This window comes from Tyto alba, unplaced genomic scaffold (assembly GCF_018691265.1).
Source record: "Tyto alba isolate M040663 unplaced genomic scaffold, T.alba_DEE_v4.0 Super-Scaffold_1, whole genome shotgun sequence".
NCBI classification, from domain to species: domain Eukaryota; kingdom Metazoa; phylum Chordata; class Aves; order Strigiformes; family Tytonidae; genus Tyto; species Tyto alba.
In genome coordinates, this window is record NW_024881261.1 from 10,427,064 (window position 1) to 10,449,691 (window position 22,628).

General features: G+C 42.0%; 1 protein-coding gene across 26 annotated transcripts in view; it reads right to left on the bottom strand.

The window, feature by feature from the left end:
- TCF7L2 (transcription factor 7 like 2) overlaps positions 1 to 22,628 on the bottom strand; it is a 181,034-nt gene that overhangs the window by 16,225 nt on the left and 142,181 nt on the right. For 13 of the 26 annotated variants that reach the window (XM_042787335.1, XM_042787321.1, XM_042787296.1 and 10 more), the window contains 4 exons: positions 12,438 to 12,570; positions 10,200 to 10,302; positions 7,340 to 7,426; positions 835 to 975 (listed from right to left, as the gene is read on the bottom strand). In XM_042787335.1, coding sequence (XP_042643269.1) covers positions 835 to 975; positions 7,340 to 7,426; positions 10,200 to 10,302; positions 12,438 to 12,570 — 464 coding nt within the window. Of the gene's footprint in view, positions 1 to 834; positions 976 to 7,339; positions 7,427 to 10,199; positions 10,303 to 12,437; positions 12,571 to 22,195 lie in introns of all 26 variants that reach the window. The other 13 variants (XM_042787445.1, XM_042787327.1, XM_042787310.1 and 10 more) reach the window with 5 other exon arrangements.

Sequence of the window (22,628 nt, forward strand, 5' to 3'; positions counted from 1 at the left end):
AAGATACAACAAACAGAAAGCTCACAGTGAGAACCCTTGTGAATTTATTAAATTAATCCCCTCAATCTCTCTAGCATTAATCCTCAGAAATCTCTAGGAAGAGGACCAGAAGGTTCTCTAGAGCCTTCACCCTGGCTGCTGTATGAGACGAGTTTTAAGAGCATTATAAGAAAACCCATCTCATGTTTATGCAATATCACCAAGTATCCTCTGAGCCCCTAGAACAACCTTGGAAGGACATGGGCACCCAGGATAATGGGTTCATGTGGAGGGCTTGTAAGTATGATGGTAGAGGAAATAATTACACCCCATTATCGATGGGAACCAAAATGGTGTCTTTCTGTTTCAACCATGAAATGGAAGGCAAGAAGCACCAGCAGCACTAGAGGCAGAGGTAGACCAGGGCTCTCCTTGGTTCAAACCCAAACTTGACACCAGCTCTCTCTGAAGCTTTGAACAAGACATTTCTGCTCTTATTTATTGTTTCCTGTTGTGTATCCGGCATCTTACAGCTTCAAACTGGGCACTGAGTAACAGGGAAACTGGTCAAGAAACCTGAATCTTGATCAAGAAAATTTAACTTCCTTGATAAAATAGGTGAAATTAGTAAGTACTTGTCTGTTTCACAGAATGACTCTAAAAGACTGTTACTATTTTGACACACTTTGGTAGTTAAACCACCATTAAATCAATTAGAACAGAAGAGAAATAGCAGATTGAAAAATTATTTTACAGCAAAAACTTTCCCACAAATCTAAGCCTTTTTAAAAGCCACAAATGCACAGGTGATGCTTTGGGTGTTCTAAAAAGAAGACACGGGAAGCAAGAACTTACGAGCTGTGGAGTGAGCCGACGTCACTCTGGGAAGATTCCTGTTTGACTGTTGGTGTGACTATGGCCGGATGAGGGATTCCAGTTGTATGTAAACTATGATGTGGCGGGACCATGTGTGGAGGAAACCTAGAGGAGAGAAAGCTGTGTAAATCGTCAGAATAAAAATGAATGAATGGGGAGGGATGTGTACACACATTAAAAAAAAAAAAAAGGCATATAACAAGCACATGACAGCTAGACAAAGCATATGAAAGCTGGCAGCATTAATTAGCAATAAATTAAACATAATGGCTCTTCTAATGTCATTAAAGCCAATCTTCCCCTTCATTATCATTACTGACATGAGACATCATGATTTTTAACATCTTTAACAAAAGGAAAATTCAACTGGATGAACTTGGATGAAAGTGGAATTTCAGCTACCTGTAGGAAAATCCACCACTACATTTATTTGCTCAGAAATAATCTGTGGCAACCAAGGAATAAATTTTTATAGTTCTGAATCATGTTTTGAATTTGGGATGACATCTTTTATTGCACATTGACAGTAAAACAAAATATTAATGCCAACACAACCCAGATGCATTTTTGGTAATTCTTATAGATGCCTCATTAGCTACATTTTTTTGATTTGGCAAAAGAAAGTATTTATTTCTGTCTAATAAATCTCTGAGCCACATTGATTTAACAGAAGATGGGAAGACTGTAGAATTAAGTAAATTTTGACCCATTAAGGTAACCTAGGAAGGCTTAAATTAATGCAAAAGAACAGTTTAGCCTTTCTAAGAAGAAAGAAATGTTGTCAGCTTTATGGTTTATGGTCATATACATGGACAGGTTCCAGTCCTGCAACTGGATTCAGAAGGATGTGCCATCCTTCTGCAAGAATCTAATTGCTCGGTTGGGGTCACGGCACAAATGTGGCGCAATCATTCAAACTTTTTACATTTTAACCGAAATGAACACACTTCTCAAAAGCAAGATTGACTTCTTATCATTATTTCTCAACAGTCTCAGAAAGGTTTTGCACTGAATAAGAAAAGCACACTACGACTGACTGATTTTCCTTTGGAAAACCCCTGCTTAAGTCAACAGGTTTCCAGGGAATGGAATCTAACCTAATTTTGGCTCAGAAATAACTTCCCCCAAAATTCCAAAGCTGAAGTGATCTGATAAATGATAAGGTATCTTTATAATTGAAAATCCCTACTCTCATCTCAGATTTTGAACCATCTTGGTCCAAATAAAATATCCCAAGAATATGGAACATGCAATGGGATAAAGAATTATTATCAATATACACTGATTTTTTTCTATCAAACATGATTTAAAATGGGGTGATATACCATGGATAAGTAGACTGTGTACAAGTATCAGAAATATAATGGTATTTCTTTTTCTTCCCCATCCCCCCAGTTCCATTACTGAGCTTAACACCCCGCCCGAACTGCCTAGATATTCCCTACATTCACAAGATGACACAGTAGTAGTTTCATGAACAAGAGGTACTGTCCACTATGAACTCTGAGGACCTTTGTCTATCAGCTGGTAGTACTCAGGATCATTAGACAGAGGCAGTGGCGGGAAGAGCAGGGACTGACAGGGAGAATGTGAAATTGTCCCAACTGTAGAGAACTGTAGCTCCTCACAAAGGCATGGAGGGAAGGAAAGGCGGGGGGTGTGATGGCAAGGGAAGAGGAGAACAGGCAGCAAAATGGCCTTTTCTACTTCCTCTAAAGACTCATGGACACAAATCTCCAAGTGGTTTGTTAAATGCCTTCCCCACTCTGACAAAAGTAGCTGGGAGAGCAATGCATGTTTGGGGAAGTGCTTTGGTGCATGGTAGGTCAGAACAGAAGACAATGGCGAGGCTGAAAGGAGACCGATATTCTGGCCCCACTTCTGCCACAGAATTGCCTCACCATCAGCAAGATACAAACTGAGCCTTTATATTTTTTTTTTCTCTTCTCCCTCTCTATTATTTTTGTGTGTATGTATTTTGATTGGACATACTTAAAGTTTGTTCACACAGTGCCTGAGGCCTTCAGTCACAGTACAATGCAAACAATAAAAACTAACAGTAAGAGCTCTTTTTTTAAAAAAAGTAACTTACAAACATGGGCGAAAATAAAATCCATGGCAAAATCCTGATCTCACTGAAAGTGGTATAAGCATAGTGATAAAAAGTTGACGTGCATCCTATCGAATGACTGTCTTAGGCAAGACCCAGCGTTCACGAGAGGACTATGCTACTGGGTCTAGCTAGGGTTCAAACCGGAACGAGAGCCAGCGACAATGGGACAATGAAGGATGAAGATGGAGACACAAAGCCTACCTTCAGAGAGCAGGCAGGGAGAGCTGCGCTTGTTTGACATGAGGACACAGTGTGAAGGCCAGTGGGCATATACCAGCAAGAAGAATTTCTGAGTGCAGTGGTAGTACAAGGACAGAAGGGTATGAGAGCAGACCTGAATAAGATTAGACTCATCACTGGAGAAGGGCTCCCAAATATCACAAAAGACTGATTATAGCTGGAGGTAATGGGGACAAAAGATGCGTGCTTGTTAAGCTTCTGAAAAGGATCCCGTGATGGGGCCATAACCGGGCCATAGACTTGCTCCTCAAATAAGCATCTGGTCAAAAATCAAAACATACTTCACAATGAACTCTGCCTACATGGTGGATTGCTGTATGGTCAGGATGTTCAAAGGAAACAAATTCAACAAAAGATAAGTGGTTGTTTTAGTCATTTATTTTTGATGAAGATTTAAGTACCTCCAGCTAACAAAAAACTGAGAAGGGTGAAGAAAATCTGCAAAAAATGTAACTGCCCTCCCTAATTATGGGAAAAATGTTTTCCTATCTACTGTTTAGAAGAAAGAGAGTAAGCATTTGCACATTGGAGAGTGACCAGATGGGGAGAAAAGGTAGTGGAGGAGAAGACAACATACGCATATTGTGTGAAAGCCTAGAAGATGGTAAAGCCACTACTGACTTCATCTGGGCTACAATTTTAATCACTGAGCTCTACACTTCAGAGACACAGGAGCCTTCATCAACAGGCAGCTACAGCTCAGTAGTTATTTTCAGGGTGGCAGTTTCCCCAAGGAAGTTGTGTTCATTATCAGTGACCGTTCATTATTTCACACCGAACTTCTCTCCCTCCATGACACAAAGCTGCCTATTGGCCTTACACACCCCTTCCTATGTTTGGGGCTATAAAAACATCCTCCAGAACCCAAAGTTGCTCTCACAATCCCATGGACTTCAGTGAGCTGCGTGAGGGTTCAGCCCAAAGTCTGAGTGCCTACTTATTTCCATGTAGACATCCACTCACTTGGCAATATAAGTTGGGGAAGAGTGTTAATTTTTAAGTTCCTGGCTATACTCCAGCTTCAGTAATTACATTCAGCAAAAGTGAATTTCCCCTGAAATTTCAATTACAGAAGGTATTTTCCACTGCCACCACTTAACTGCCGTGCAGTGTTTGTCTGGTGTAATTCTGCTAAATTATTTCCTTATTTCCTCTCACAGCAGTTGTTTTTTCATAGTGGGTCCACTGTTTGCCCATCAGTCAGTTAACCCGGTCTCAATTTACATTAAGGGAATATTATAGAAGGATAATGAAGGATTGAGAGATGTTATAAGCATGTTGCACGCATACAAAGTGAGCGGGGTGATGCTATAAGCAGAGAAAAGAGTTGTAAATGGTTAAAACAACCTGAAGACACTACCTTAATAGTCTAAACCATTTATGAAAATCACTATTAGTCGCCCATTAACCTTTTATAAACTATTCATAAGCACACTCTAACTAATGAACTGTAATTACTAAGCTTAGGGAATATTCAGGATTGGGAAGCATTATATGCTCCAGCAATCTATACCGTAATGCAGGCAAAGACAGAAATGACTTTTAAAGGAAGGCTCTTGTAAAACACAGATGGAGGGGCGACACTGGGGTCTGCCCTGGCTTCAACATTTGGACAAACCCAACACAGTGACCCCAAGGATTGTAGCAGGGCCCTGCAGGGCTGCTGCCCGGAGGCCAGCCATGAACGGCGTGTCTGCAGGCAAGCGTGGGCATCCCCGGGCACACCAGCCCCATCTCCCAACTACGCTGGCTACTTGGGGCGAGGGCTGTCCCACGGCTGAGCTCAGGCGCTCCAGCTGATACGGCGGGCGTGAGAAAACACGCGTTGAACCACGTATCAGAGCACGGTCTGCCCAGAGGGTGTTCCCAGGTATGGGAAACCAAGAGAGTTTCTGGGCTGAAACAAAGGATAAACATCTTAAATCTATTCATCAGTCTGCGTGTGTGTCTGAGTATGCGTATGCGTATGGGCTTATGTCAGAGACAAAAAGAAAGGCTGTGTGCGTATATGCACACTCCTCACCTTCGTCTAAGACATCCCCCCGTATTTTTTTCTCTAAAAGTATTCTGTGAATTGCAATAAACACCCTAAAAAATTCTAAGCAGCTCATTATACACCACTGTCTCCTTTTATGGCTCCAAGCCAGAATATAATGATGAGTCTTAACTTGTTAAGGACAACTAATTTTTTGTTCCTGGCTGTCTCAGGGGCTTCTCTCTTACTCACTCTCACTTTACTTCACTGTTGACATGTTTCTGTTAACTGGATGTCATCTGCCTGCCTTGATTTTATGCACAAGCAGTGGGATGCATTTTTCTGTGCAACAATTCTGCTTTGAGTTGCATTAGATTTGTCATTATTCTCTCATTTTCCCCTTGCACTCGTAACATTTCATCTATTCCTGCCTTATTTTTTGAGCCACGGTGCACCCACATTATGGTTTATACATGATCTTGCTCCCTTTGAAGCCGGCAGATTTCAGAGCCAGCCCTCGTCAGGAGAAGTGCCTGCTACCAATTTAGCAGGCTGAGGGCCCCGAGCTCCAACAACTCAATCTAAAGGGGGTCACAGGGTGGCACAAGCGAGTGTCAGCAAGTGCTGTTTAATTGCCAATCTAGGCTTCTCCATGGTGTTTAAAGTATAATGACCCATCACTTAATTCTGAGAAGTCCTGGCCCTGCTGCTGAATGGAATGAATATCAAAGGATGTGCTAGAACAGGGCAAGGAGCCTACATTTCCTATAACTGCCATAAGTATAATAGACCTCTACTTCTGTCGTCCCATTACCACAATAATGTATTTAATTTGCTGTGTACTCTTTTTAACTAGATACCTTTCATAAAGCCTATCTTGGGAATATAGCCTCCCCCCTCCCACATCTCCCCCCCTCCCTCAAATGACTAGCCTCTCTAATAATAATTAAACTAAATCAAGCTCTACTTTGCCTCACACCATGCCTGCAAGTCTTTTATAGATATTAAAAAAGATTAAATGGAGGGAGGGAACCATTGTTTAAATTTACAGCTCTTTCCGCAACCCAGGATTTTTTCTTCCCCGTGCTGGGTCTGTTTTTTTTTTAAAGTTGATTTTCCAGTTGTCTCTCTATTTGCTGGAGTAACACAGGCAAATTTTAATTTTTCGCTTTTACTCTACTTACCTAAAGCACACAACACACTACTTCCCTCCCATTCACTCATGAGCTCTAGTCACAGGTTTCCATTTCTCAGCAAGGTGTTTTTCCCCCCAACCCTCCCCCTCCAATCTCTTCCTCCTTAAATCCTCTATACACCAACCTTCACATATTAAACTGCAGAGATGGAGAGGAAGGGACAGAGCAGGGAAGAGACGTGGAACCTTGCTATGTAATGCATGCTAATTTAATTATGTGCCATCATCAAAATGGATTAGCTGTTTCAGCCCATCAGGAAAGTCTAAACCTCCACCGATTTAATTAACCAGACTGAAAATCAGATGAACAGAAAATAAAACTATCATTAGGAGCAATTAGTGATTACTTAAACATAGTGCTGCCAACCAGTTTGTAAATAAAACTAGCAGCCCCTGGTAAATTAGATGGAATTAATTGGAGCTAAGGAGAGGGAGAAATATATACTTCTAAAGCTTTAGAGGGTCAGGCAGGCCCTTTTATGTTGACTATCAGTGTTTGGAGCTTTGGTAGGGGAAAACACAGTGCAATAACCTTCCTCCCAACTCTGCTTGAAGAACAGCCCTCCTCCCTCCCGAGACTCCCCTCTTGCACACAGTGCGCTGCTCTGGGTGACAGCCACCAAGAAAGCAAAAGGTATCATGACTTCTCCTCCTTGCTTTTTCAACATCACATTCCCCCAGCTTTTTCATTTAGTTCAGCTTTTAAGGATGACTTCCTGCTCCTCCACCTCTCTGTCAGAAACAAATTCTTAAAGCCCAGTGACAGCAGTAGGAAACCGTCTTCTGAGATGGGAAGGTACCCCTTGCCCTTTCCTCCTCTGCCCCACTATAAAACTAAGGATGACCATTTAATTGAAGTGATTTCAGACATACGCTTCCTAGATGAAATGCCCTTCTCTAGAGAGGGCAGCAGAAGGCGTTACATTCGCTCTTGATTCAGGACCTCAGCATTTGAACTCACCTTGACATGGAAGCATTGACGGTCAGAGCTGTTGGGTATGGGTGGCGGAAACCCCCTGTTGTGATTGGGTACACTGGCTGACCTTGCCTGGCAAAAAAGAAGGGAAAGAGAGAATGAGAGAAAGGAAAAAGAGTTTAAAAAAAAAAAAAAAAACCCACAACAAAAAACTTCTCTCTGCACAGTAAGCTTTATTCTCATTTGATCAGAACAAAAATCTTGGGGATTGTACAGCAAGGATCAAAGGAAAGAAACACAGAACAATTTGAATGCCATAAATCTGATAGGAATGGCTAATTAAATTTTATAACCTCTGCTTATGTCAATAGAGACCCTCTCCCCAAGCTGAAACTAGGTGTTTTGTTGTAATAATTAAAGGCGAAGTCTCGCTTGCTTTAATGGAGCCATCACACTAATTGAGGGCTACACATCCAAAGGAAAACAATAATGAATGTAAATTTATACCAAAATAAAGTACAGTGAATCAAAGGACTTCAGTTGCGCTTTGGGCCTCTTTCGGTATTTAGATCTCGGTGAGAAAACATTAAATTAACAGAGCTTAATTTGTAGCCTTTTGTCAGATTAACAAGTGTTGACAAGAGTTACCGGGGGAGAGTCCCCAAGAAGTATTGTGGGTAACCAATAGACAATCACACCTCATTACAATAATTAAAAAATACAGCAACATGCAAAACAGCATCCTCATGAAATACACACAACTTTTTCTGATTGAGGTTTGTCTGTGCTGGCTAGTTCTTTTCATCTGTCCTTCAAATATATCATCTGAGTGGGCAGGATGCTTTCGGAAGGGTACTGTGCTAGCGACATCCAGGCCAGTTGAGGACAGATGGGTTGGGAAGTTGATGGTGAAGCACAAGTGGAAATGAGAAGGGAAATTAAAACCTTGGGTTACTTCTACGAAGTTGGCCATGCTACCTTCCTAGAGCAAAAGCAAATGTGATGGCATCACCCCTCAACAAAAGCCACTCAGAGAAGCTGTAAGAACTGTGGGTAGGTAAGTATGTCATGGGTGTTGACTTGTTATAAACCAGCAGTGATGACAACTGTCTTCCTGTGACGGAGGTGGCCATTAGCACCTGCCTGATGAAACTGGCCACATGTGGCAACATTCACGTGGTTTGGCAGCCATGACATGAGGTTCGAGGAGGACAAACCTGTGTCTGCACACATAAAGATGTAAGGCTCTGAGACACAGATGAGCAACAAGGTTCAGGTCAACAACAGTGAGGAATTTCTTCCCTCCACTCTCATGGCTTTAATGTTTCTGACTTTTGGCATTAGCTGAGTATGCTTGTTTTAAATGCTGAGCTCTTACTGTGCAAACTTGAGCTAAGCAGTGGCAACAGAGGAGCATGAAATGGCTGTACTGCAGCTTGGCCCTGCATGCAAGAAATAATTAAAGGAGCTGACATGCATTCTACCAGCGTTCAGGGTGTCCTACATAAAAGTAAATCACCACAAATGAGGAGGAATTTAAGATTTCAGGGAGCTATGCTCTGGGTTTTTCCTCGGCTCATGCTGTGGTCTTCTGGAGAAACAGCCTTCTGCAGAGAACTGATGGACATGCTTCGCCCTCAGGGTGGGAGAGCTTCTACCCAAACAAGTTGCACGACCACCCTGCCAAGAAGAGCGGCCTGCAAAGCAGCCAGAAGCGGGATGCTGTGGCTGCAGCCCCAGCTCCAGCTCTCCTGCATCCACACTTCTGTGCTTGAGAAAGGCCCCCAAAGCCTTTGACACCAAACCTTCTCCCTGCCCAAGACCTGGGTGTGTGTGGGGACCTCCTGCTCTGCCCTGGTCTCCTACGGGGTGTGAACTCCACTTCTTATATGGAGGGCAAACTTGTGACGAGGTATTTTAGCGCAGCTGGACAAACAACCTCAATGAGTAACAAACTATTTCTAGCTTTGGGAAATTAATTTCTAAAGAAATATGATCTCCCCAAACTTGATGAGGCTTGTTATATCAGAAAAATAGAGTAATACTCTTGATTTGTAATTCAGAGAACTGTTGTATCTCGCAATACAAACGTATTTTATAAGTATTTAGGTCAAATATACTGTACAAAAGGCCTAGGCAGTGCTTAAGTGCATTATAAACTCATTGTAGAGACAGCGACGTATGAAAAAAAAAATAAAAGGCCTCAGTTACTGGGGGGAACCCAGTAATACTGAACAAGGCTCTGCAAGTGGGATATGAGGAGCTGAAAAGAAAACAGAACCCCAAACTAACTTTCCATGGCTTTTTTTCTTAGCTAGTTTTAAAGTAAACTAATTCCTCTTCCTTGTTTGCAAGAAAATTCCATTCCTCAGATGCCAACTGCCCAGCCACATCTCAGCCAGGAATGCTGTTCACTGCCCAATGTAAAGCTCTACTGTTTCACAAGAAAAATGAAAAGGGTTTCAATGGGGAAGGCCAATGAAATTTAAAATTGCACATTTATAGTGAGGGTGGCCCTGGTAAAAAAGAGTCCCTGAGAACCACTCTGAGCCTACAGAAAACCAAATCTGAGAAAAACCCATGTGGTGCAGTGTAAGGGCATTAACAAAAAAAGGACGTTTCTGCAGTAGTGTATAAAAATTCATGCTTCGCGAGCCATCAGCTGGTTGAGAGGACATGCATGTTTCCAAGTACTCATGTTTGTTTAAGACCACATGACCTGGCATAAGTTTTAATTAAGCTTCATGAGGTAGGTAAATTCATAACTAGTCAGTGAAGTGGCAGTTGGCAAACAGACTTATCTCAATGCACACACACATGCGCAGGCACACACACATACACGGTTTTAACATAAATTTTACACAGCAAAAAATAAAAAGGAAATAAAAAAAATGGAACTCCTTACTGTGGTACTAACCATCCTAGCGGATGGGGGATTTGTCCTACAGTGCCCGGTGATAACGGATAATAAGGAGATATATCTGGAGGATGTGGAGGCCTTGGAATTCCTATGGAAGACAAACATAAAGCAGCATTAGTATTGAGACATGGAAATAAATAAAATATAAAGAACATGAACATATGTTTCTAAATTGCTACCTATTCATTTTTATTACAATACTCATGGCTTCACTTTGGGTTTTCAAAGGCTGTTTCACAATCTTATTTTATAAAGTAAGACTCTTGGCATCTTGCTAAATGAGATTCAGCCAGTAAAAACGATGTGATTCCCTCAGTCACCTCTCCAATCGGAGATAATTATTTTGTTATTTAGGATGAGAATTTAGAAGTCTCAGCTATAGTTTTGGTGTGATGCTGTGCTAAGTGCTGTCTTAAATGCTCAACAGAAAGATGGTCCCTGTGTCCACTTCATGGCTATTTTAGTCTCAAAGTCATCAGAAGAGCACAGGCCCTACCCATACGTTGACTGGGCACTCAATAGCATGGCGTTATTCCAAAGTAACCTCCAAAACGAGTTACAAAGTCACTGTAATTGCAAATGATGTTTGTTTTTGAGCAAAACTAGGAAACCTGTCCTGAAACCTCAGAGTGGAGGTGAGAGCCCCTGGAGATGCTTAGCAAAACCAGGGGCAGATGTTAAAGGTGGAGGGGAAGACAGAGAGCCCATCCATCCTCTCTGAAACTGATGCAGTTCCTATTCGGAGAGCAGACACCAGCTCCAGACACAAGCCTGAAATCTTAATGCTCCTTACCTTACGAGCAAGTAGGAGTAAGTACTCAGAGGAGTAAGGGTTACAAGACTGTGTCTTTCAATTAACAAGCCAGAGCAAAATTACACAGCAGAGCAAAATGAAAACAGAGAGCATTAAAAGGAAGGGGTACTGTATTCATGGCTAAAAACTATTTCTTTAAGTCATTCGGGAAGCTTTTAATCTCTAAATTAAATCTCCTTGTATGACATTTTCATGAAGACATTGCTTTTTCTCCATTACAAAACTCAAACAGATTAACTGCGCTTTAACCATCCGGTGAGCTATTTGCACACTTGAAAGAATGTTCACAGAAGAAAAGTAAACAGTCTACAGACGTTAATCATATGTTTTACGATAACCATTTAAAAGCTATTCCCTCTACTACGATTATTTAAATGAGAGGTTGACTATGCCATTCACTTGCAATACCCAGGGATGTCGAGATGGATTCCTTTTAAGCCATGTGAAGTTAGCATTAAGCACAATTAAAAAGGGGCCCCAGTTGAAGTGTAGGGAGTGAAATCCAGCTAATGCACAGCCTCATTGAAGGGCTGGAGTTTAGATAAATTATCTGCATACGTTAGGGCTGACACAGAGTGATTCCTTTGACGTGAATTCAGTTTCTAACTAGCTGGGATTTGGATTAACAAAAACAAAACCACTGTCACTAGGAACTCAATGCCGCCTGAAGAAAGAAGATTGACATTGTTTGACTTCTCTGGACCCTCAGGTTAAACAGGGACTCTTAAAAAGTTAGAATAACATGTAAATTCTACTCTGTAACACCAATAAATCTAGTCAGGGTTTTACACGGTGCTCTATATTCAAGAAGACTGCCCTTCAGGCTGAACTGAGAGTTGGGTAGACTTACACTGGGGAAAAGAGTTGCAAGTGTAGAGCTGGAGCTAAGTAGTTAGAGTGGATGAAAATTCAACATTATAGGAGAAAAATGGCTGAACTCCTGACACAGAAACAATGGGATTTGGGGAATTAAAAGAGATTCATTTTGAAACCGGTCATGACCCACCACCTTTAAAATTCCAGCTGCAATTTTGTAAGTGCAGATCACAGAATGTACATGTTTAATTCTCTGGGTCATGCATGCAAACCAAGCACTTGGTAGATCAAACTATTAGGTGGCATATCACGCTCGCAAAGAAACACACCTGCAAATGACCTCACACATGCAACTCTGGTGTCACCCTGCAGAAGCTTTATGAAAATTCACCCAGTACGTTTCCTTCTGAAGCCTAATTGGCTTGAAAAGAAACTATTTCGTCTGGGTTCTTGCATGCATTTGACGTTTTACATGTCCCCTTTGGTGCTTGAGCATGAGAAATCCTTCCTCCCGCACTCCTTCCCCCTAACATGCAAAATGGAAAGATCCACCCACCCACTCTCAAAAAAACCCCAAACTATTTCCCACCTACCTGTTTTGGGATCTACGTCAGCTGGTAAGTGTGGAGGAGGGTTTCCCGGTGTGAAGTGCTCATTGCTGTACGTGATAAGCGGCGTAAGAGGGTGTACATGGTGTGGGTGCTGCACAACTGGCACTTTGTTAGACTGTCAAAAGAAGAATGTCGACGACGTTAGAAGAGTGCCAGGTACTCTCCACTGCAGCACGAGGCATGACACACAGAAATCTGAGTACCAAGGATTTCAACATGGTCCTCAGACTTTTCCAGATCCCTTCTTGGCATCACCCTTGCAGTCTTCCCACCCTCTTGCTTAAAACCTCCTCACACACTTCCCCTACTCTTGAGTTTCTTTAATCTTTTTGACCTGTCATGCTCCTGTACAGAGCAACAGCAATTCTTTAAAATTTTCCCTTTTATTTTAGAATCTTGTGCTTTACCTCCAAGACGCAGGCAGACTCCTCCAGTGAGGGGCTGACAGAGTACCCATTAAATTAGCACGAGACCCAAATGCTTACTGACCTGTAGGTCTTTTCCTTTCCCCTTCCTGTCCTCACTTTCTGTTCTGCATTTTACTGCACATTGCAAATACTCCAGATAAAAAGCCTTTGTAGTGCTAGAGTATTCCCTTCATCAGCAAGCATTAAGCTGACAAGCGATCACCTGCATATTTTATATATATATATATATATATATGTATATTTTAGAAGAGCTAATTAATTATCAATTCATCAGAGAGTGCTAATAAATAGAAACTGGATACTGACGAATTAGGCTACTAAAATATTCAGCTATATAAATAATGGCAAAACCACAGTTAAAGCCATTGAAATTAACTCTTGGGGAAATAATCACGCAGATATCATGAGGTTTTCCCTGTCGCATTCCTAGCTCTGGGAGTAAAAAAAAAAAAAACCAAAAAACAACCAACAAAATCTTTCCTTAACAAAAAAAAAAAAAAAAAAAGGAGTGAATGAATGAAAGAAAAAGGCAGATTGAACTGTAACTTACCCTTACAAGATCACAAAGAAAAAATTAAGCTGAAACAAGCGAACTGCTGGACCATTTACTGCGAGTAATCCAATTGCAAAAAACCCTATTCCCCATAGAGGATTTTCACTAAAATCCTACAACAGGGACATTTAACCAGATTAGGTACCAGCAAAGATAAAGAGGCTGGTATTAGATGATGAATGGATTAGAGTCAGGTTTCATTTTAGAATGTGTCTTCATTTCCTTTTATTACTTTAAGTAAGGAACAACTTGCATTAACATCAAGTAAAAGGAATCACATTAAAATAAAGTAGTGATACCACGGTGGCCCCCGATAGCGCCGCTGCCGTTCAGGATCTGCCAGTGCTCCCCTGCTCACCCTGACCCCACCGCCTGCTCCCCAGCACCCCCAAACACGCGTCCCCTTGCCACGCCACTTCAGACAAGTTATTATCTGATCTTGGTTCGAACGGTCCAAGCTTCCCTTAAAAGCATTTCAAAAATAGTGCAGTTGTTCTTTGGGAATGAGTTTCTAGACTAGGGGGGAAGGAAGACAGAGTTAAGAGAAAAAGAAACATCAGTGTTCCCTGAATAAAGAAGTCCTCCCGTCATGCTTTGGTCAAGCCAAGCTTCACCTTCAGCTCTTGCAGCCTCCCTCACCCGGAACGGCTCCTCCAACCCCTGCCATATGTAGCTATTTGACTCACCCCTTTGATAACCTGCAGAAAAAAGTGTGCATCCAAGAGAAGCAAGCCAAAGAGCAGTGCTTATGCTTCGCACAAATTTTACCATGTGTATCTCTTTTTGCAGCCCTTCCACGGAACGATTCCCCTCTACCACCATGCCCGTGGCACAGCAGAGTCCCGCGTCAAGCGGCCACCACGCAGGACAGAGCGTGGTCATGACAGCCAACGCTATGAATTGTAGCACGTGGTGTTGGCTGGGTTGTAGGTCAGATCTTCTGCCAGCTGTACAGCCAAGGACAACTTCTGGCTGCACAGATCCATAATGGTCTCACATCAAGAGAGCTATAGGGATTCAGCCCCTTAATTCAGAAAGCTAAACAAGATGCTCTGACCCCAAATTCGTTCTCTTCCAAGTGAATCAATCTAAGCAGTTGGAAAGTTTGGCACAGGTTTCACGTAACAAATCATATTACACACCATATATACCAAATGACCACTTGATCTGGTTCATAAAAAAACAATCATTCCCAATATGTGGGATTTTTTGCTGGCCAAGAATTGTGTGAACTCTTGCTGTTAGGTGACCCACAGCGTGGCCAGTAGCTGCTGTAGCTCTGTGCTCTCTCAACTCCACCTTCACATCATTGCAAAAAACCCTCACCCAGACCCTGACAGACATTGAGGGTTGTCTTCCACGGAGAGCTTATTTTCCTAGAAACTGGAACTGGTTAGTTAAAAAAATAAGTAAGTGACAGAGTAGCATTAGAGGGTCAGACTTAAACCGACAAACAAGAAACAACATGTGAGAAGAAAGCTGGACTTATATGCCTGTATCACCAAAGCCAGATATACCACAGAGTGTTACATGTAAACTGTGGGAAACTACCACCCACTACTCTGACACACCAAGACCCCCCACAATATCTCCACAAAATGGCATGAGTGCTAAATTATTGCATATTTTACTTAACACTTTCCAGAGAAAAATGAAAAGCAAAAGGAAAAAGAATATTAAAAATCAACAACCAAGAGTTTGAACTTTAGTGTACAAACTTTTCCCCGGGTAAGTAATTTTTATTTGTGTGACTGTCCTGCACTCAAACAGACAATTCATATAAATGTAGTGGATGTAAGGGGTAGGATACTTTTTTTGCCACTCTAATGATGCTGGGGCAGAGGTGTGGGGAAAATGTACCAAGGGAAAAGAGGAAACTGTCATCTACATGCTCAAAAATATGCTCTCCAGGACACAGAAGCGTGATCCACTGCCCCTACAAATCAGTCTGCATCACTACCCTGGGCTAAGTCTGTATTCCGTTTTGTGCTGTTTATCACACACCGGGAAAAGGGACGTAACTGTTCAGAACAGCACACACAATTTGCAAGCCAAGCTAATCATGCATAATATGCTAAATAAGCTGCTCTTTAAAAGCAGCATTCCTGAAGTTCACTAAGCTTCCTTGGAAAAGAGAAAACGAAAGGACTAGCTGGGAAAGAGCAGGATTAATCCCGCACATGCATCTTCCTTTGAAGTCAATGGGAGCTCTGCCTGAGTAACAAGTGTGGTCCTAACCCCATCCACTGGCAATGAAAGGTAAACCACAGAAGCCATCAATAGGAGACACCTATTAGATGACCTCAGCCATCCCCCTGCAAAAGGCCCTTCTCCAATATACATTTGCCAGTACTTTATCAAGGGTAGTTTTAAGCCAAAAGCCATTGTGAGATGCAGGAATTTCTCTGGCAACTTGAAGAATTCCATTTATGGCCGTGTCAGGCATGGAAAGGGGAACTGCACTGGTACGCACAGATTAGCGTCAGGGCATGTGGCAAGAGGACAGGAACAAGTGGAGATTTCTAGAGGGAAATCCCAGCGTCTACAAAGTACCAAGTCTTCTGCTGGTAAATCACTCCCCTCCAGTGAAAGCTGGGGTCTCATACACTGGGTTAGAGGGCATGGTAAAGAATTGCAAAAAAACAACACAAGTTTGCTTTTCTTGATAACCCCTGCCTGAAGCAAACCAGAGGAAATTGTCCCCATAGGGACTGAACTACTAAATCTCTCTATATGAATTTGAAATGCTTCTGGGAGTGTTTAAACACAGATGACTTTAAACAATAATGGGGCTCTGGAATAGAAAAAAAATAAAACAAAACAAAACAACACAACAAATTTTGGACTGATATATGTTTGAGTGGGATACTGAGATCCATTTAGCCTAAATTCTGATAGGTGCCTTTAGGGAACAAAAAAAATATCTGTACTTCAGATTTAAACTGCAGGGGATTGTGTGTATAAATTGCTGTGTATTAGTCTTTGTTGCATGGTAAGGACATTTCATTAACAGGATGAAAGATGCTTCTATCTGTATACAGCCCAATTTAATACACCCCACTGATGAATACTCCCCATTTATTGAAGAAGTTAATACATGCTGTATAAATCAATAGTTCCTAAGTCTCTGAAAGCAACATAAGACTTGCACGAGATGAAATATTGTATTGTTGAGCACACAAAGAAAAACCAACCTTTAAATAGGAAGAGTTTGTTACTGCAATTTCTGTTTGCAAATTCATAGCTTGTTTGGCTTTGGTAATAAAAACACAGTATCAACCCAAAGTCAGAGAAAAACATGCCACTGCTGGGATAAGGTGGTGTTAGTAAAAGCAGGTCTGTGGAAAAGAAAAAAAAAAAAAAAAAAAAGCCACCCAGGCTGAAAACACACTATCGTGCCATTGCAGCACCGAAGTGGCCAAACCCTTCGGCCTCAGACGAAGGGCTGGCGGGAGAGGCCGCTCCGCCACATCCCCGGCCAGGGCAGGGGGATGCTCCTGGCCCGGCACGGCCTCAAACTCTGGCAGCCGCCGGGGAGGGACCCCCTTCCCCCGCCCAGGGAGACCTTTCAAGTTTACTTAAAGTCTCATGTCCTGCTCAAGAGGCAGGGATGGGCCACCGCTGCCGGGCACCCCCTGACCGCCCACCACCGGGAATGTGGCAAGGGAGGGACTGATCAGGCACTTGCACCCGGGACCCCCAGAGCCCCCTCCCCTCCCTCTGCTTCCAGCAATGGAGAAGGAATGAGAGCTCACCATTCACCTTAAAACCTATTAATCAACAGACACTGAAAACAAATGGAGCTAGAGCTCCGCCTGTCTTTTTTGCCATGTCCTCCTCTTCCCCGTTTCCTCATTGCTTTCCCTTTCTGCAGAAGAAAGATGGGCCCTGAAAGTGCCTTTATGAGCCTAATACAATAAAACAAAAGCGGCACAGAAGAGGGTTTGTCAGTCTTTCCCCCTCCTCCAGGGTGGATGCAGAAGGTCGACAGTGGTCTTGAATTAGCAGGCCCTCCCGCAGTTGCTTGCTGGGCTTAGCAAAGGGTACCATTCAATATCAGTTCACATTAAAAAACAGGTTTATAACTTGTCTCCCTGTATTTTCCAGATGGTGCTATTGCAGTTATACTGACTATGGTCAGTGAAATGTTAACAGATGTTAGTGAGCTGCTCTGCAGCTCCAAAGATGCTCATAAGAGGAGAGTTTCTTCTTTTCTAAAGGTTGATCTCTCCTTGGTTCTGCCTAGGAACCACACACACACACACACACACACCACCCTCCCGCCCCCCCCCCCCCCCCCCCCCCCCCGCATCAGAAAACTATGTTGCAAGACAAGGCAAATCCCCAAATACTGCTGCAAATATTGGAATATTCTTTCACTTCCAGCCAGTCACCAACACCCAAAGCAGAGCACCCATCAACAGGCACCACTCCGGCCCCAGGGATCACCCACATCACCAGCCGCTCCAGGTGGCACCCCAAACTTCAACTGCAAACCACTCAGGTTAACTGAAAAGCTAAAGCCAACCAAATCCACCAGCTATATGTAACTTGGTTCTCATCCCCCTTCCCAAGCATAAAAATTCAAAGCCAGTGATGAAGCATTTCCTGAAAAAATTGAACATTTCATTTTACCCAGCTCCATTTAGCAAGTGGAGTCACAGTGTATTTTTTTAAGGATGCTTTCACACCTGACTAAGCATTTTCTCCTGAAAACTACTTCCCCTTGCTCCATTATGGCCGATACAGTGGCCTGAGCCACTTCACAGTTTAATGTAGCTGATTTCTGCCTAAGGTCCTGCCCTAAGCTAACTGCCCATTGTAGCAGGAGACAAGGCCTCCATTGATAATCAGAACTTGCCCTGATAAAAAAAAAAAAAGGCTCATTTTCTTCTTTCACACAAATGATGACAGGAGCACTGACAACCATGTGCTGGGACAATACCCCCCCTAGACAGAGCTTGACAAAAAAAAAAAACAAAAAACAAAAAACAAAAAACCACAACCCCCCACCGTCTTCCTCTTAATAAATAAATAAAATAAATGCGGGACACACACACACTTTTGCATCCTTCGGCTTTTTCCCCCTCCCTCCTTGACCACTTCCCAGGCCAGTGAGCGCCTACCTGCTCCTGCAAGAACAGCCAGCTTTCCAATAAAAACCCTGTGCTCTATTAACAACCTCTCAGACCAAACAACAAAATCAGCTTCCTGGCTTTAAGTGTCCAGCAATTCATTCAAGAAAAGAATCGTGTTGTGTGGTTTTTTTTTGTTGTTTTGGTTTTTCTTTTTTCCCCTTTAACTCTGATGAAGTGCCCCCTACACACCGGAGCACTAAACCACGGTGCTTGACATTTTCAGCATCCTTCCTGCAAGGGAGTGAAGGTACCAAGGGGAGGGGGTGGGGAAGCGAGGGTTTAAGATGTTCAGGAAATTTCCACTTAATTTCGCCAAAAGGCAATTATGTGAAATGATCTGGTGACAATTACCATATGCCAAATCCTCTAGCGCAAAAGGGAAAGAACTGGGATTTAGCTATCTAATTACTGCCTGTTAGTTCTTATGCAGAATTAAAAACACTATTAGTAAAACATTATTATTAAGTGTGCTCACACTTTGCTTTCAAAGCTGTTGTGGACTATGGTATCTGGGCTGTTTTTTGAAGTTAAAAAAAAAAAAAAAAAAAGAAACTTGTGGTTTTAAATACAAGTGCTGCATTCTTGGACCAAGTGTTAACCCTAATGTCAGGTCAGACCCAGACAAGCACCTGCTACGCAGCTCTGTATTTTGAGATCCTGCAAAAACACTTGGAATTACATTTACACCAGTTAGATTTTACCTCGCTTGTTCTCTTAACGCTTTGTCGATAAAGAGAAATCACTCTGCTGCATCTGCTCTGCCTGATCTCGGCATACAAATTTGGACACCAGAGTTACCCCAGCCTATAGCCCAGCAACAGTGGCCCGCACATATCCAGCCGAGCCTTGCACCGCATCTCAAAATTAGAGATGATTTGATCAACAGGTGGATTCCCCTGTACAAGGAGGACAGGGTAGTGCTCAGACTCCAAGTTTCAGGCATCGAGGTGCTGCCCAGATCTATTTCTTCCATTACAAAAGGAGAGGTGAAGTTTCTTCCCCAACCTGACTAATACTCAGTGCTTTCTTCACATAGTTTAGTTAAACACTAGACAGATACTATCTCTGTGTAGCAGGAAAGCCTTCGTTCATGTCTAACAAGGCAAAAAGCAGAAAGACTTGCCATACATTAGACTAAAACCAAGAAACCACTGTATTCTTAAGCAGTACCAGTATAAGGTGAGCTGGATACACAACCACTAAGCAAAGAGACTGGTGAAACGTAAGCAGGTCTTCAGGAAACGGTCCTGAACATAAAGGGGGTGGAGAGGGGAGAGATACAGAGCAATAAAGCAAGCACAAAAATTCAGAAAAGATGGGAAGAAGGGAAAAGTGAATATAAGCAAAAGAGTGCTTTTAATTTCCCTGATAGATCTTATTTGTTATGTGCTTTGTATGAATACCTAGTAACGCATTTTTACTTACTGCCTAGCATTCTCTAAAATGCCACATTATAAACAGCTTTAATTCTTGCATATAAATTGCTGATTTCAGCACTAGACAGACATATACTGTAGGAGAAATAGCTCCACTGATTTTGCAAGGGTATCTGAGACTTCTGCCTACAGTAAGAACTTGAATGTGAGGCTGTTAAAGAACTGCAAGGAATGAAAAAAAAAAATAGCATGCATGCCTATAAGCACTTGTATCTGGCAATTTCAGTAATAACAGTATTATTTAAAAACTAACATGCATATACATGCCTTAAGATATGATCCCAAGTTTTCAGTACAGCTTTTTAAAATTCAGTATTCACAAATAATAGCGGACTGGGTTCAGTACTGATACACAATATATGTAGCAAATTTATATTAAATAGCTTAACAAATAACAAAGCTCTAAAACACTTTTCCTTTTTTTAATGTGCTAAAAACATTACACACCACCACAAAACAACTGAGTGATGAAATTAAATAAGTCCAGATCAATTACTTCCTGAATAAATTCAACAAAGTTTCCCTAAAAATGTGATGTTAAATATTTTGGAATAAAAGAAACAGGCACATTTATGCAGTGCTGTCAGGCCTTCTGCTCCAAGTCCCAATAAAAAGAATTTCTCTAAAGGTAAAATGCTTATGAGATCTCATCACCAACCACGTAAAACCTGCATATGCAATAACACGCAGTGAAAGAAGAAACATCTAAATAACCACCCTTTCAGATTAATTCATTTTAGATGAATTCTACAGAATTTTATCCCTTGTTTTATACCACAAAAGGCAAATAAATCAACTAAGATACTCAGGTGAAGGTACCAGAGAGTACTGAAGTGATAGAAATCGTCCTCCTGGATCGAGTGACTCTGTAAGCAAGCTTGGCAGAGTTAGAAAAGAAAACAGCAGAAAACTCAAGGCTCCCACAAAACCTCTGGTGAAAATGAGATGCTTTCTAAAATTCTTAAACACATTTCTGTTTTCTCTGTCTAATTACAGGCAATGTACAGAACTGGATGAGGGGTAGGTTTACTTTCTGTAATATAAATTAATAAGCGAAAAAAAAGTCTCATGGACTTCTGATAACGAACACAGAACCACTGTGTCAAAACACAGGTTATCTCATATTTATCAACATTCAGTATTATTTTTCATATTCTTTTAGCACTGGGCAAAATAATTTTTATGTAGTGTCCCTAAAATCTTCATCTTTCACATTACAGCTGAGCTTTCAGATGAAACCAGAAAATTTATATGAGCATCTACCAAACACAGGATCAAAAGTAAATGATTAAAAACTACTACATACTCTTTTTAATAATTTCAGAAAAAAAATCTTTTTTTGTGTATGACAAATCATTCCATCTCCAAACCCCCTTAACTGTAACGTATGTGCCCTGCTGCAAACCAACTTTTTCTCCTTAAAAAAAAAACCAAAACAAAAACAAAACAAAAAAAAACACCCAAACATTTTTACCTTCATGATTTCAGTGTTAAGGAAATATCGTACTGAACTGAAGAAAGCTTTGAAGTGGCCCCCTCTGCCCCAAAGGAGAAAAAGAAAAGAAAAGCTAGTGATGTCATGGTCACTGTGTGAATGTATGACTGCGGATGTAACGCGCAGCTAATACACGCGCGCACGCTTCTCCCTCGCTGGTAACCATTGTTCAGCATCCAGGAATCAGCCCCTGAAACCTGCTGTACACCAGGCTCCGAAATGCCACCCCCCAACCCCCCCCCAAACACACCCGGATCCCACCCTGGATGCATGAGAAAAAATTCCACACACCCCCCCCCCGTTTCTGTAAACCAAACCCCAAAATCAGGCGGAGGGAAGGGCAAAGAGGAGGAGTGCAACAACTCTGCCCCGCTGCACCATTGTGTCGCGACAAAACGGCGCTCTGCCGCGCGCTCCTCGCCACTGCTGTAAAATTAAAGTGTCAATCAAAAAGTCGTGCTTCCCCCCGCTAAAAAAGATGATTAACAAAAAATAAATAAATAAAAACAATGTCGCTAACAAAGGTCACAGCTGGAGATGCTTGCTTGATTTCTTGCCCCCAACGCCACCTTTTTTTTTTTTTTTTTTTTTTAAATTCCACACAGGAGGAAAGAAAAGGAGAGGGAGAAAAGTCACATCAGAAGTTCAATGGTCAAGACGGAAAGCGCGCACACAGAAAGTGCTACTCACCCAGCAATTCAAATTGAGATGCCAGCAGCCGAACTGCTGGAAGAGCGAGAACCCAGAGGCAAGCGCTCCTCCTTTACCACTCAAATCTTCCATTCCCACTAAAATTGCATCCCTCGGGTACATAACAGCTTTGTCTTTCCTTCTCTTAACCTCAAAAACTTTTTTCTTTACTGTCTATATGCCAATTGTGCTGGCTTTGTATTATTTTCCTTGCAGCTTTTCTCTCTCTTTTTCTTTTCCCGCTCCCCCCCTTCACTTAAAGTACTGGAAAAGCTGTCTTAAAAGATCAAGATGTCTCCAGTTTTTTGGCCTGGTGTTTTCTGAATGCTCCAAATCCATTGTCATGTTGGCTGTGAGAAGTGTCTTATTTCTAAATTGTCGGCTGCCGTTATCAAAATTTAGAGAAGCCTCCTGTCTTTTCCGATACAGCACT